The following is a 16,207-nucleotide window of genomic DNA, read 5'->3' as shown; positions in this document are numbered from 1 at the left end:
TTTTCCATTTTTGATATTCATGTTCTTTTCTTGCCTACTTAACGATCCTGCACATTTTACTACAGATAATAATGCATGAGGTAATGTACAACCGGATTAAATATGTATATTAACATAGCACCTCAGAGGTACTAATAAATATAGAACAACACACAATAATGCAGGCACAAACGTAGCAGGATCAGGATTCTCTGTATATGAATTTCAGTTTACTTTGGTTTTTGAGCCGTGGATGAAATTAAAGTTGTCTTTCTGAACACATACTGCTCCTCCCACATGTTCAGAGTTCCTTCTCCCACCCCCTTCACATTAGCAATCCCATTTCAACTTCCTGATTCAAGCTAAAGGCAGATGGAATTTTATGATATACCGTAAAAGCCCTTTTGTGAACTTAAGTGAAGCACAGACAAAGTGGATTGCAATCTGGTAAAGTGAACTACAGTAGCTACCATATGAACAGCAGGGGGATTTTTGAAAAATATTTAACAAAAAGGGAAGAGCTTTATAGGTATGACAGAAACCAAGACAAATTCCAAGAAGCCATATTTACACAATAAAATGAAAGCTTTATGATTTAAAACATACTGTAGGATATACAGTACACTCACAGGGCACATTATAAGCAAGCCACAGCTCAGTCCTACTAAGAAAGGCACATTCAGTGCAATCCCAGTGTAATCAGTTGAAGACTGGGATAGGATTACACTACAAATATTCCAGAACCTAACTGAATACAGCAATATATGCTGTTGTGCTGCTCACTGGGGCCCAACACATTAACTGGTTATTAATATTAGGTATTTTGTGGTGAAACAATAGCATGAATGTGTTACCTTATTCAGTAAATGAAGAAAAGGCAGACTTATTAGCTGCTTTAGGCATTTTATTCATAGAGGAGAACAGGACTGCAGACCACACCAGAAGGTAGATCTGGCTGCCTTAAGTGAAGCCTATTCTCTCTCATCCTAGCGTTAATCCCGCATCAGCAGGGTCCGCCTGTCGGCACGCCCGTCTCCATTTGGTGGTTTGAACCAAATGCCATTAAATGCGACCAAGAATACTCCAACCGGCAAGTCGCTCCGCCTGCCGTTGGAGGGGGGGAGTAGCCAATTAATAGGGGGGGATTATTAGGAGGCAAATTAGGGAAATTTATCCAGGACGCCGGGGTTACACCCCTACTCTTTTCGAGAAACACCCTGGGATTTTTAATGACCACAGAGAGTCAGGACCTCGGTTTTACGTCTCATCCGAAAGACGGCGCTGCTTTACAGTAAAGTCTCCCCGTCGCTATACTGGGGATAGTGGATAATGGACCGCAGGGTGAGCGCCCCCTGCTAGCCTCACTAATACCTCTTCCAGCAGCAACCTTAGTTTTTCCCAGGAGGTCTCCCATCCAGGTACTGGCCAGGCTCACACCTGCTTAGCTTCAGTGGGCTGCCAATTGTAAGTTGCAGGGTGACATGGCTGCTAGCCCTTAAGTGAAGCCTATTGATGAACGGAAATCCCCATTTTCCACCACAAGTAGAGGTTCTGTCATCTTTTTGATAAATCAATGCTTGTAGTGTATATACTGGAGACTGCTAATATATTGTGGCTTTTGCTATTTGTAACCCTCACACTTGTGACTCAACCAAAAAGACAAATGGCCTGTTCAAATGTATGGTTGATTGTTTCAAAATATTGAAAACTGAAAAGGACAGTGAATTCGTTTTTTTTCCTATGGCTCTCACTTTTGAAAATACTTCTGAAAAAAATGTATTGACAGAGAAGTAATTGACAGCATTAAAATATGGTTAACCCCATATTTGTTATCTGCTGGAAAACATTAACCCAATTATTTTCTCTAAGAAAAAACGTACTGAGTTGTCCTTTCCTTAAAGTTAGAGACAGATGACATTTATCTGGAGATCTAAAATCAGTCGAGTATTCAAAAGCTTTAATCAGATAAAATCAGATACATCTTTAAATTTTGTAAGACTTGATCTCTGCAGCTTTACCTACCCTTCACTTCCAGAAGATTCACTCACATTGTCCTTTTGGCTCTGAAGCAATATTTCAGAGATTCTGTACTGTGATTCCAAGAGTAACAGTGAATCCAGATTACAGCACACCACATTCAGAATTCTGAAACACAGACACAGGATCTACGTCAAAATAAAACCATTTAACAAATAAAATAGCAAATAAACCTTTATATCCATTATATTAGTTCACAAAAGTGAAATATAAACTAAAGTTTAAGAATCTCACAGAAAACTACAGTGGTGCTAGAAGGTTTGTGAATTTTCTGAATTTCTACATAAATTTGACCTAAAATGTGATCAGATCTTCATCTAAGTCATAAAAATAGATAAAGAGAACCCAATAAAACAAATAACACACAAAAGAATATACTTTTTCATTCAGGTGGGGAGCTGCGTCAGCATGCGTAGGCTGCAAAGGAACAAGTAATAGGTTTATTCCATGCTGAAAAAAAGAAGAAAGAGAACACAACGTTTCGGCCGTGGAGCCTTCTTCAGGTGTGCGTTTTTCATTCATTTATTAATCAAAATGATCCAGCATTAAATGTCTTTGCTGGAAAAAGTATGTGAACCTGTGCTTTCAGTAACTGGTGTGAACCCCTTGAGCAATGACTTCAACCAAACGTTTACTGTAACTGTTGATCAGTCCAGCACATCGGCTTGGAGGAATTTCGGCCCATTCCCCCTTACAGAACTGCTTCACCTCAGTGATGTTGGGGGGCTTTCTTGCATGAACTCCCCGCTTCGGGTCCTGCCACAACATTTCTATTGGATTAAGGTCTGGACTTTGACTCGGCCATTCCAAAACACAGAATTGCTTTTGCTTCAACCATTCTTTGGTAGACTGACTTGTGCGTTTAGGGTTGTTGTCTTACTGCAAGACCCACCTTCTGTTGAGCTTCAGTTCACGGACAGATACCCTGACATTCATCTCGCATGTATGCTACAGAATTAAGATCTGTTTTAATCAGTTAAAGGTTCTGTTTCACAACATTATATCACTATTCACGCCTCATGCAAATTGGGAGAAAAAACTGAGGGAAAGAAAAAGGCGGAAATGGTTATCACAGTAAAAACTTGTCGCTGAAAGCTTACTTTTCTGTTTCATTTCCTATATAGGATTCAAGTATAGTACTGTAAGCCCTTGGTTTCACAGAATTTGCTTTAATGGGCAAAGTCTATTTAAGGGGAGCTTTGTCTGTAAATCAGAAAGACTTTCTCTGCAAAAACAGTGAATTGCTTACAGTGGATTGTTGTGCTTCGTATGCTTTAGGGAATATTTTAAAAATACACTAAAAAGCTAACAATATGTACAGTAAGAAAACTAAAATGCACAAATAATAAAAAATGTATAAAACAATACTACATAGGTTTAAAATTAAGGAATATCAATGGCATTCTACAGGGGTAGCTCAGTTGCTTACAGTGGGTGTTGTGTTTCGTATGCTTCAATGAATTTTTTGCAGTATATCTATGATACATGAAATAAAGAGCTTGTACTGTATATTTGTGATAAAAAGGCACATAAACAATTTTAAGAGTGTTGACTGCAATTGTTCAAGAAAAAGATAAAGAAAGCACATATATTATATATTTGTTCTCATATAACACTGTTTGGGGGCAAAAAATGTAATTTGTGAATTTAACAGATATTTGGCAATAACAGACACCCCTTCTCCTCTATAAGTCCATTAAACCTAGGGCGTACTGTACAAAATATTTTAAAAAGCTATCTAACTTTCATACATACTGTATGGAGCTTATAGTAGTTTTGAGATTAAACCATGCAGTTTTAATTTAAGCAAAATGAGCATAATGTGTTGTTCTTCTGACTAGACTATGAGAATGACATGCCATATGACAAACAGCCCTCATTATTCAGAAGGGAGATAATTTTAACCTTTTCTATATTCACATAAAAGAAAAGACATCTATTCATGCTTCATTTGTATCACAGAACTTTTTTTTTTATTATGCTAAATTACACCTCAGTATGCTGCAATTAAAACAATTATAAAATCAGCTGGGCTACATGGTTGATAATGAACACATTCTCACTGTTATTACAAGTCAAATGTGCTGTTCTGTTCCCAGCTGCCACACTTTTATGCATTGGTTCATACTTATTTTGTGTGGTCAAAAGAAAGACATGACATGCACTGTTTTTTTTTAAATGCTCTTTTTGGATAACACATTAGATTATGCAAAATTATGTTTTTTAGGATTTCAGCTAATAATTTTATTAAAAAATACCAAAGGTATGTCATGAAAACCTTTAAGATATTTTTGCATGTAAATGTCTACATTAATTAGTGTCCCATAGCTTCCTCAGCCTAGGCAGCAGTGCAGTTGAAATACTGAAGGTAGAAAAGGGAATATTGAGGAGTTTGCACAGCTTCAGTGGTATCCAGATAGATATCAGCCTAATTTGAGTAGAGCCAAGTTGGCTGAACTGTGTATCAGACTGAAAATTCCCAGAAAATAACCAACAGCTCAGGTGACCTTGTGGTTTGCAAATGCTAGACACTAAGGAACAGTGAATGAGAATGTGAAGAGGAGAGGAGAAGAACCAAGAACAGAAAGACTGAGTGACGGCACACAATTCTGCACAGACAGAATACAGTCTTTACCACTGGATTCCTGTTTGAGCCAAAACATTAGGAACTGAGCAGCATGGAAGATCCCTGTTGCTGATAAAAATAAGCCATGACAAAAGAACTCAACATTTAGCTGTATTTTAGAGCCCGTTCATTTTCTTGTTTCATTTTTAAAATATTATAACAAACACTATTAGCAAACGACTTCTTAATAAAGTAATTAATAATGGATTTAGGGTGACTAACACTAGCAGTAGCTGCTGTTGCTATTACTATTACTTTTTTCAAAACTATACACACCCCAACTTCATCTGTACAACTTCCCCAAACTAAACCAAACTAGCACTGTGAAACTATAATACAAATGAAGGAATATATTTTTTTTATATTTGTGGAAGTATTTAAATTTCATTTTAAAATCTGCGAGGCAGTGTTTGTCACTCTTGTTTGATCTTAATGCATTTTAATTAAGGACCAAAGTTGTTTCCTTTTTAGGTTCAGATTATAATGCAGGCTCACCTGTAGAGACATCTTTGTTTTATCTCTTATAAAGATGTGCATCCAGTGGGAGAGGGCTGGATAAAAGATGCTGGATTCTAACTAATATATTCTATTGTTAACAGTAGGCAAATTCCATATCTGAGCCATTTTGGCTTATCTGGCCAAAGATTATCCTGGTTTCTGTGGCATTAAACTAGGATACCGGTTCATCACTGGGCCTATCCCAGCAATGCTGGTCCCTACTTTATGGCTGTGTGGACTGGAGCAACTGGGGTATAGTATTTTGCTCGAGGTACAACAACAGCGTAGAGTCCAAAATCTTACCCACTATGCTACAGTGCCCTCACATTGTTAATAGCAGCCTGTATATGTTAGGTTTTGTTTTAACTGGAGAAATTTGATCCTACAAGCTAGTTGCACAGTCCTATGACAGAGGTTTGGGTATAGCATCTGCTGTTTATGATATGCAAACAGTGACATGTGATCTATACACAATAAGTACTTCTTGTTCACTGCTATACTCATACGTTGAATCTAGTGGTAGGCATAACTTAATTTAAACATTTTTCTCAAAGTGCACACAATTACTGTATGCCAAAGTCTTCCAAATATGACTATCGTGGATGACAACCACATGCTGGAATTTATCTTCTTGGACACTCTGCACAGTTAACTAAAGAAAAATTTAAAGAGTTCTGTCACTATATTCTAGAGCTTTGTCACAATCTGGAAAATGTGACAATGACACAATACATTATGTAAACGGGGTTATTTGCAGCTGAACAGTTTTGCATTTTCATTTCTACTAAGGGAATTTAATAATATTCTCATTATCTGATCTGCTCTTTCATGTACTGATTGTGTTTGCAATGTAAATTTCTGTCTGAAGTGATTAGGAGAACTGTGCTAAAAACTACCTCAGAGAAAGAATGTTTCACTTATGTACAATATGTCAGGAAATGGTCAGTGATCTCAAACTTTCCCCTAAAAGAGTCTAGATGACAGTAAAGATGTGCAAATACATTTCAAGCAATTATACTTTGAACAACTGACATTGGACATCATTGAAAAACATATTGCAGTCAGAATCAAAGATCAGGAAAAAGACATTATCCTTTCTCTCTGCTAAAAACACAGTTCAGTCCTCAAAAGAATAATTACTGTAAGAATACTTTTCCTGAAACTATCCTTTTAAATATATAGCACATAGGCACTTTAATACAGTGTGGCGTGAAAAATCTGGATACACATACATCTGGCTTTCCGAGAAGCGTATTCTGGTGAGATGTTCCAATTTTTTCCAACAGATGTGTACAAATACACCAGGAGACAGAACTGCATAGTCTGACCTGACCTCCCCAAAACTATTTATTTTTCAGTTTCAGCAAAAATATATTTTTCTCCCCTCAGATGGATCAAGAGTTATATCAGGAACACCAATGACAAAATCTGCTGTCGCGATTTGGTAACCATATCAGTTGAAAGCAAAGTTGAAAGACAAATTCTAAAATTATGTGAATAAAGAGTACATAAAATAGTTTTGCAGTCCAAGTAATTTAGTGATTAACTTTTATATTTTCTTAATTATTATACTAGAACTACAGATGAGCATAATTATACGAACAAAACAATTAAAACAAAAATATGAATAACATTTTAAAATGATTTATAAATCGGTTATGAAATTGACATTTAAAAACATACTGGAGATTAAATAACACATATTACCACATTCTAAAGTTCCTATTAACATTAAAATGGATGAGATGAGCATCTTTTATCACAAAGGCCCAGCTTTGCCCAATCAAAAACAGTAGACAGAAATGGCTCAGAAAAGCCCACAAAGATCAGCATACAGAATCTGCATAAAAAGCAGAGCTCAGTTCAACTGTAGGAAAAAACTAAAGTAAAGGTGGAGGATGGACATGCAATACCTTGCAAAAGTATTCACCCCATCCAATTGATGTCCCATTTTCTTCAATTACAAATGGTGTCTACACAAGAAACTGTGAAGGACTTGTATCCCATCCAGGGTGTATTGTCTTAATTAAGTTGTTACATTTGTTCATTCTTTTTAGTATTTTTGATTCAGTAGATAGAGATAAACAAGGTCAAATAATTAGAAAAGCGAAATATCTGATAACACAATTACCCCATTTGTGCTGTAGTGATTTGTAAACAGTAAGCATTTCTCTTCAAAACAAGACTTTTTAATTGGTCCATTTTGCATATTACAAGGCAAAAGTCTCCCTTGAGGTACCAGAGATCAGCTCTTTGAACTAATTATTATATTCTGTGTTAAAGACTGTAGTAGTTTGCATTTAAAGCAAAAAAATTCAATTGGATGATTTTTTTCTACTTTAATTCAAACATAAAGTCTCTTTCCCACACAAGAAAATAAGTTTAATTATAACACTGTGAGTTAATTTATCACGTTGTTGAAACATTACCGAATAATTATTCACTATAATTCCCATTGTTCTGAAATTAACAGACACAAAACAAGCAAATAAATGGAACAACATAGATCTACTTCTTGTTAAATACACAAGCACTTTCTTTTTCCAGTTCTGATACCATAATAGCATTAATATTTTTCTGACACCCTGCCAATACAATAGCTTCCAACATCTATAAATATTGATCTTAATATAAAAAGCTCTTACACTGACAAACAAATTGCAGCAATATGTGGAATCATTATCTTTAATTATGAAAATGCTTTAACTTATGCTTATGTAAAATTTCTATAGACATAGCAATTATCATCTTATGCCAGATAAAGATTTCATTAAGGGATTACGCATGTTTCTTAATTGCAATATGTTTTCATTGATAGATACTTTTAATTAAAAAAAAGTTTAACTAGATGGCACAGTGGTTGGCATTGCTGCTTTGCAGTGCTGGGGTCTGGTTCAACACCGGTCCTGGAGTGCTGTGTGGAGTTTATGTTCTCCCTGTGTTTGTGTGGGGTCTGGGAAAAATTAGCCTTGAGGTGTGTGTGCACCCTGTGATTGACCAGTGTCCTGTACAGAATGGATCCTGTTGCCTGCTGGGATAGTCCCTTTACCCTATAATGGACAAAGTGGTTAGAAAATGGATGGATGTTTATTTCCATAAAACTGAAAAAGATGAACTGCAAGAAAAGCCCATTAATGTACTATTAAGAAAGAGGTTGTTTTTTTTTTAAGTGAGAAGAAGGCTCAGCTGGAATTTTATTTTCAAAGCAGTGCTTCTGATGATTGTCATTAGTTATTTGAAAACATTTTCCACCATACGTTTGAGCTTTTATGAAAAAATAATATGTGAAACTCAAATAGCACACTAGATTCAATCGATACACAAGAGATATATCTGAAAACAAAAATACTACAATAATGTTTTTGGTGGTGCATAAAAATGTTATGACCTTCACATCTCCAAGGAGCTTTTTTATTCCATCCAAGCAACAACTTTTCCCTCTGCTGAGTGATGCACTTAACTTTCTATTGGCCCATCAGATGGCAGCTGTGCATTACTTATTTCAAAGTAGATAACACCACATTTAATTGGAAAATGAGTCAATTAAACCCACAAACAGCAGATCCCTTCTAATACAAAGACTCTTCAATACATGGAAACACCATTTCGAAAGTATAGAGAATTAAAAAAACTATCTATTTTGATATGAACATTGACTAAATATAAGTGCGAATTAAGTCTTTTTAGACAGATCCAGTTCTAACATTGTGTAATGGTCATAGTGATTTCATCCACAATAATAATAATTGCTTACACTTATATAGTGCTTTTCTGGACACTCCAGCCCCACCTGGATGATGCGATGGCAGCCATAGTGCGCCAGAACACTCACCACACACCAGCTCTCAGTGGGGAGGAGAACAGAGTGATGAAGCCAGTTCATCCCCAGTTCATAGATGGGGATTATTAGGAGGCCATGATTGGGATAAGGGACAGTGGGAAATTTGGCCAGTACGCCGGGGTTACGAATACACCCTGGGATTTTTAATGACCACAGAGAGTCAGGACCTCGGTTTTACATCTCATCCAAAGGACGATGCTTTTTTACAGTATAGTGTCCCTGTCACTATACTGGGGCATTAGGACCCACATGGACCGCAGGGTGAGCGCCCCCTGCTGGCCCCACTGACACCTCTTCCAGCAGCAGCCTTAGTTTTTCCCAGGAGGTCTCCCATCCAAGTACTGACCAGGCTCACACCTGCTGAGCTAAAGTGGGCTGCCAGTTGTGAGTTGCAGGGTGATATGGCATCTGCACATTTCCCATCACTGGTAGCTGTTGCTTTGACATTTTAAATACCCCAACCCTGCACAGTGTTTTGTTATATCTCATTTTTATTGTGAGATATTTATTCACCATCAGATAACGAAATTAATTCAATGCAGCCTAGTTAAACCCTTTCTACATTACTGCATATCAAATGTGCAAAGTTGATCATTTCTACTAAATGATGAAAGAATGTCATCCACAACATTTTAATAAAAGCTACATCACTTTATGAAGAATGTAGCCATTCTTCACTGGTTGACATAAGCAAAGGGTTTTTCAGCACAGCAGTATTTTTCAAAATTCAAAACAGACTAAAATGTCACAGGGCATTTTTATCTGACAATAAACATATTTTCTTACTATACAGTCTATGAACCAAACATGCCATTGTGACAGAAACACTGACACCAAATTTTGTGATATTTTCACTTATTGTGGTGGATGTCATACCTTAAGGTGATCACTTTATATTTAAAGTTTGCTATATCCTAAATAAATACATTCCATTCCATAAAAGGAAAAATAATGATAGAATGCAGCATACTACAAATCTGTAAGCATGTCCCATTTGAACATCTATTGAGTAACTTAGGGAAAAAAAACTACATACACCAGATGAATACATATTCTGACATTAAAATTTTCCACTATATTTTTTCAAACTGAGCAACTATACTGCATGTTAGATATGCTTTCCTGTTTTAGAGCTTCATTTTTTGTCTGCTAACAGAAAATAAAAATTATCTCATAAACAGATTAATTTATAATGATAATGATCATCTGTTAAAAGGCTGCATTAGAAAAGGTTTTAATTGCAGCGAACTGCCACTAGAGGCTGCTACATGGCCTCTACTGTTTGTCAATAGTCACACTATAGGGTAATTTGGTAATTATGTGGTCAATTTAAATGGAAAAGGAATTGCATATTCTCCCACAGGTGTTAGTAGGTCTAGGTTTGGTACAAAAAGGGCATGCAACTGCTGGTGTTGTTAGGTGCTTTTTTTACCTGATTTTGTGTTGGTATTTATGCCTAGAAAAGTCATAAACTTTCACTGTCATCATGAGCTTTTGTCAATGCAGACATAGGGACTGACCTGGTAGGGTTAGGGTCTATTACAGTTGGCTTTGGAGAAAATGCATTAGAGATTATTTAATTATTCCTGATCATGCACCACAGCATAACATCAACCCTTAGATTATTAAAAGAACAAACATATATCTTAAATAACAACTAAAAATACTCCACAGAATTTACAAAGAATGCAATTTTCTTGTCAACCAATTATTTAAATACAATTACTACAGACAGCTAATCAAGACAAACTGAACATTATAATGATTTAAAAATAGAGTGAAATTATAGCAGGTGAATCAGTCGTGCCGACTGAGTTATAAAAAGTGATGCTGTCCCTGTGCACTGTTTGTTGATTATCTTAAACTTCCAGCTCACTCATTTTGAGAGTGAATTAGTCTTACCTGAGGCCAAATGTGTGTGATTGCTCAAAGTTGAACAATGAGTGTATTTTAGCCTCTGAATTAATTATTATCAGTCTGTCAATTAAGTCCTGTAAAAGGAAAAAAAGGAAAATTAAACCATATTACAACTGGATGCATAACTAAAATTTACATAAAGCAGCAATTTTTTTCCATAATTCGAGAGCACTGCTTCACACGGTAGGTTAAAGTATGAAAAACATTTTAAACATGCATATGGTCATATTTTTATAAAAATGTATGTAATAAACAAAACCCAACACTTTTTGGCAAGTCTTTGCAATAGAACACACAAAAACATTTTAATCACTACAAGATTCTGATAAAAAATAACAAGGGCTGATGGGCTTTATGTCATATTCCAATACAGGTAGAAACATGAGCCACAGATTACTAACTATACTTTTAAAGCAGACATGCAATCCAGAAATATACAAAATGTAAAATATTCCATAAAATATCATTACAACTATACTGGAGTAACAACTGTCTAATGCTGCCCTCATGTGGCACAACCTACAGGTACAGTTGAAGAAATACAATTACACTATTGAAAGATTATTTTTTATTGCTTTAAACATTTATCTTTCTCCTGTCAATATTTATTTAAAATTATTATATGAAAATATTTAATAATTCTATTTAGTATATTTAATATTAGTCTTAAATACGTCAAGTACACAATCTTAAAAAAATGTGTAAGTGTAAAACAAGATGTTATATGTTATCCAACGTCACTACAGAATGCAAAATCGAATATTAAACAGTTATTAAGTGCTAATAATGTTTATTTTTATTGTAAACCTTCAGTCCAAAGATAAATCACAAGAAGGTAACACATTTTTATAATAAAAATTGGGTGTGATTTTTGTTTAATCAATCTGTATTTCTGAACATATATATATATAAATGTATTAAATGACAAAATCATAATTTAACCATAAAATAAAATTTGTTAAAACTTTTAAAAATGTCAAATTTCACCAAATCAGTGTATGAAGTCATGATGACGTGATAACTTCCCCTCTATTATAACACTAATTCTGATGTTACTTTTATTATGATAAAAAACTTCTTAAATAAAAAGAGGCTATATAATTGTATGAACAAGAAAATGGAATTTAATTCAATACAGTAAATATCAACAAATAAGCCCTAAATTCATTCTGATCTTTCTATCTGTGCAATATGTTCCCTTACCTATACTACATTTCTTCTAACACTGATGCTCTCAGAAGCTTGAGATCAGCTTCATCCCTCGGTATGACTTTAATGAGCAGTTGTAATCTATACATGTCACTGACTGATCATTCGTCACTGCCAGTATTTTATGCATAAAAAGCATAAGACTTAAAAATAACTAGCTGTAAATTAAAACATTGTAACTATAAAATTATACCTACTATAATTTAAACTTTTTTAGAGAAAACAATAGATGAACAAATGTAAACTACTTATCTACAAAAATAACCATAAAAGCATTTACTATTCCATGCAGCTAACTCACAATGATGGAGGTGGGCATCTCTCGCAGGGGGTATTCGGGCTTGTTTGGAAGCTCCTGCTTAGCAAGCAGCTCGTATACAGCAGAGTAAGAAGACAGCAGATTGACCAGGGCAAGAAATGACTGGGGATGAAGAAGAATTCACAATATGAATATTTTCTTTTCTTGAGAGAACTACTGTATTTTCTATTGATTTTAGTCTTTCAAAAACAAAATCAATAAGAATAACAAAACACTACAACGCTGTCCCTGACTCTCTGCATTTCTCAGAAAAGGACCCCTAAAGTAAAGATCAGACAAGCTACAACGGGCACCGTGTAGTGAGGATGTGACAGTGCTAAGTGCAGCACTCTAGAGTGTAATCCCTGGCACCACGGAGCAGAGAGATCCTCACACACATCTCGGCAGGCCCGCTCCCAGTCATGCTAAGGGTTGGCTTTTATCAGGAAAATCACCCACGCTTTTCAAGAACTTCGGAGTGCATTTTGGCACGGTTTTCTTTGAAAGCAATCTTTTATCATCACACAAAATTATACCTTACAAGTGCTTGCAGGAGCAGTTCTGGTGTTTGATGTCAATGTATATGCACGTCATTTGACAGAGTCTGAATTTTATCCACTCCAATTTAATGAAATTTAATAAAACACATCTAATACCCTGAGCGGTATGCTGCTGGTCAACTGTGGTTTACCACTTAAAGTACACATGTATTATTTAGTATTTTAAATAATTACTTGTTATATTTGTATAAACGCCTCTTCTCTCTTCCCTCTGACTGGAGATGAGCTTGTTTGGGCTTGTTTTGAAAGACAGTGCTAACTTTGTTTCAAATCAGATGAAGCAACACTGTGTTTTTTACACAAATAAATATATTACAGACTGATATTATTTTATGAATACCAAAAAATAATGCTTTATTTGGAAGAAAGGGAATACTGAAAATATGTTCAAATACAGACTGAATGTATTCGTATTCACTAGAACATGCAGAATATGTTGTTAATATAGACAAAAAACTAGATAATGCACCGAGATTGAAATTCTTGAAATGTACTGTTTTGCATGAAAGAAGAAGAAAAAATATCCGCCAAATCCCAAAATCATCTCTGGGCTGGTTCTGTGCCACAGCAGTTATACACAGACACAAAAAGAAATCTCCTGCAACCTGCAATAAGTCTCTTGACTAAAACCATATTAACACTCAGTACTTCTTGTACCTTTTGACAGCTTCTATCAATAGGATCCATTGGAGTGGATTTTGGATGAATCATCCTCACCTCATCTCTTCCACATTCAAGAACAGACCATAATTCCAAAACAATTGCTTGGACAAACCCTGGCACGAAAGAACAAATACAAGATTAAATTACTACTACTAGTATTTATAATGCATATGATTTAGCAATTACAAAAACAAACTTAGGTTTTTACTTACTTTTAGTCCTTTATTTTTGTTTTTTCCATGAATGTGTGAAGCACGTTATATACACATAACAATTATTAATTGCTACTTCAACAAACGCAAATTGTTACTTCAAAGCATTCCGACCGCAGTTTATAGATCAACAAAATGTGCAAAAATGTGCAAGGGTTTGAATACTTGATGATTTTTTTAAATTTACTGTACGTGTTACAAAATGGCACATTGTTCCATTGTCCATCTGCATATTTACATGCAGTCAGAAAAATAAACTGAAGTAACATTTTACTGATAGAGAAAGAAATATTAAAGGTAGCGTGAAAAGCATTGTGTTAATTCCTAAATATTTTTTGAAAACTGTAACAAAAAACAAGCAAAAGCCAATTAGCACAACTTGGTTTTCATATATTCCTGGGGTTTCAAAAATAGATTAAAATGTAAGTTCATTGAATGGATCTGAGTACTTAAAATACAAGTGGCACTTATAAAAGTGACATTTCTGCATCAGGTACAAATAACTGATATTTCTTTTCTAATTTAATTAACTAAAACATCTCTTGAAGAATGCTTTGTGACATAATTACAAATATCACTCTCAAGAAATGACAAAATATAAAAAAACAGCAAATACCATAACAATGGTACACAGAATGAAGAGAAATCTTCTGACAGCTGAAGGATCTATGTAAGACATGAAAAATGTCTTTTTGTCTCCTTATGAGAGAGACGTTTTTAGTAACAAACCTGCTTCCAGCAACGATGTATAAATATAACACTTGTGATCAGCAAGCAAGAGCAAGTAAACTTCTAAAAACTCAGGTTTCATTTACCAATAAGTCACTGATATGTATTTTGCCAGTCCAACTTCTTGCAGCTACAGTACTTTATACAGAGTATATTATATATATTACAAGGAACACCCTTCAGGGTTGTCATGTTTTTTTATGATCAAACATCTGCTATGAGTTATGGGAATATGAATAATAAGTGACTTTGGTTGTTTTACAATGTTAGTGAAATGCGACTTGAATATTTCTGTTCTGCTTTCTAGCATTGTGAAATTGAAAGAGCTAATTAAAATTCACATTCCGAAAACTCACAGAGAGTGCTAGCTCCCAATATGCACCATAAACCTGAAAGGTGTTCCAATATGTAATGCAAAAAACATCAATTGCTAATGCACTTGTCAGTGTCAACTATGCCACATGAATCAACCCTAATTAGGGACAAAATGGATGTCCATAGCTGAGAACTTTGATTTTATATACTGTATATAAACTACTTGACTGAGGAACCTCACGGAAAGGTGTTTTCATTCTGAAATCATGAGAATCACTATCTAATCACTGTCCCTTTCAGGTGGGTAGCTGCGTCAGCATGCGTAGGCTGCAAAGGAACAAGTAATAGGTTTATTCCATGCTGAAAAAAAGAAGAAAGAGAACACAACGTTTTGGCCGTGGAGCCTTCTTCAGGTGTGAGAGAGACAGGGCAGTAGGCAAAGGTAAAGTAGCGGGAGAACAAAGGTTGGGAGGGAGGAGGAGTGAGAGGCGGGAGTAGGGGACAGAAAGAGAGGCCAATCAAGAGGTGTGAAGTCAGAATGGGTGCAAAGAGGTGTGAAATGAAACTTCCAATGAATGGAGAAAATTTTAAAGAACAGTAGTCTGTCGTTAAGGGAAGGGAGAATGTGTGATCCTAGCTGCAGAATAATTTTAGTTTCGGTGGTCTTTCTGATGTATGAGTTCGGAAAACCGTCTTTGAGAACACAGACGGAGAGATTCGAGTGGTCGTGGCCGTCAGAGGTGAAATGAGAAACAATGGGCTTGGAGAGATCTTTAATCTTCACAGCCCTGACGTGTTCTCTGAAGCGGTCTCCGAGTCTCCTTCCTGTTTCTCCAATGTAGATGGCTGGGCATTTACTGCAAGAGATACAGTAAATAAGGTTGCTAGAGGTACAAGATGCTGTCTGGGTGATCCGGAATTGTCCTGAGGGGCCTTGAATGAGTGTGGTGGTGGCTGTGTACTTGCAGGTGATACAGCGAGTTCTGTTGCAAGGAAAAGTGCCAGGTGTGGATGGTTGTTGAGGGCGGTCAAGGGAGCTGTGAACAAGGAGGTTACGCAGATTAGGTGGTCGGCGATATGAGATGGTAGGGCGATCAGAAAAGAGGGCCCCAATGGAGGGATCATCCTGTAGGATGGAAAAGTTGTGGTTAATGGTCCTTGGGATAGGAAGTGTGTTAGGGTGGTAAGGAAGCACCAAAGGAATGCGGTTGTTACGGCGGGAGTTCCTGATCGGGTTGATGGTCCGGGGGGTGTTTTTGGCTCGGGCAAGGGCCCTGTCAATCACACTGCTGGGGTATCCTCTGTTGATGAAAAATGAGTACA

The 16,207-nt window shown here is 35.9% G+C and overlaps 1 protein-coding gene across 1 annotated transcript in view; it reads right to left on the bottom strand.

Moving 5' to 3' along the window:
* The window catches only part of tbc1d32 (TBC1 domain family, member 32), a 68,791-nt gene that overhangs the window by 28,345 nt on the left and 24,239 nt on the right, over positions 1 to 16,207 (bottom strand). The window contains exons 21-24 of the mRNA XM_088939075.1: positions 13,623 to 13,741; positions 12,409 to 12,528; positions 10,884 to 10,972; positions 2,002 to 2,124 (exon numbers count right to left, since the gene is read on the bottom strand). Of these exons, the coding sequence (XP_088795201.1) occupies positions 2,002 to 2,124; positions 10,884 to 10,972; positions 12,409 to 12,528; positions 13,623 to 13,741 (451 nt within the window). The remainder of the gene's footprint in view (positions 1 to 2,001; positions 2,125 to 10,883; positions 10,973 to 12,408; positions 12,529 to 13,622; positions 13,742 to 16,207) is intronic.

The sequence above is a fragment of the Atractosteus spatula genome, chromosome 2 (genome assembly GCF_055471065.1).
Source record: "Atractosteus spatula isolate fAtrSpa1 chromosome 2, fAtrSpa1.hap1, whole genome shotgun sequence".
Lineage (NCBI taxonomy): Eukaryota > Metazoa > Chordata > Actinopteri > Semionotiformes > Lepisosteidae > Atractosteus > Atractosteus spatula.
This window is presented reverse-complemented; position numbering and strand designations above follow the sequence as displayed.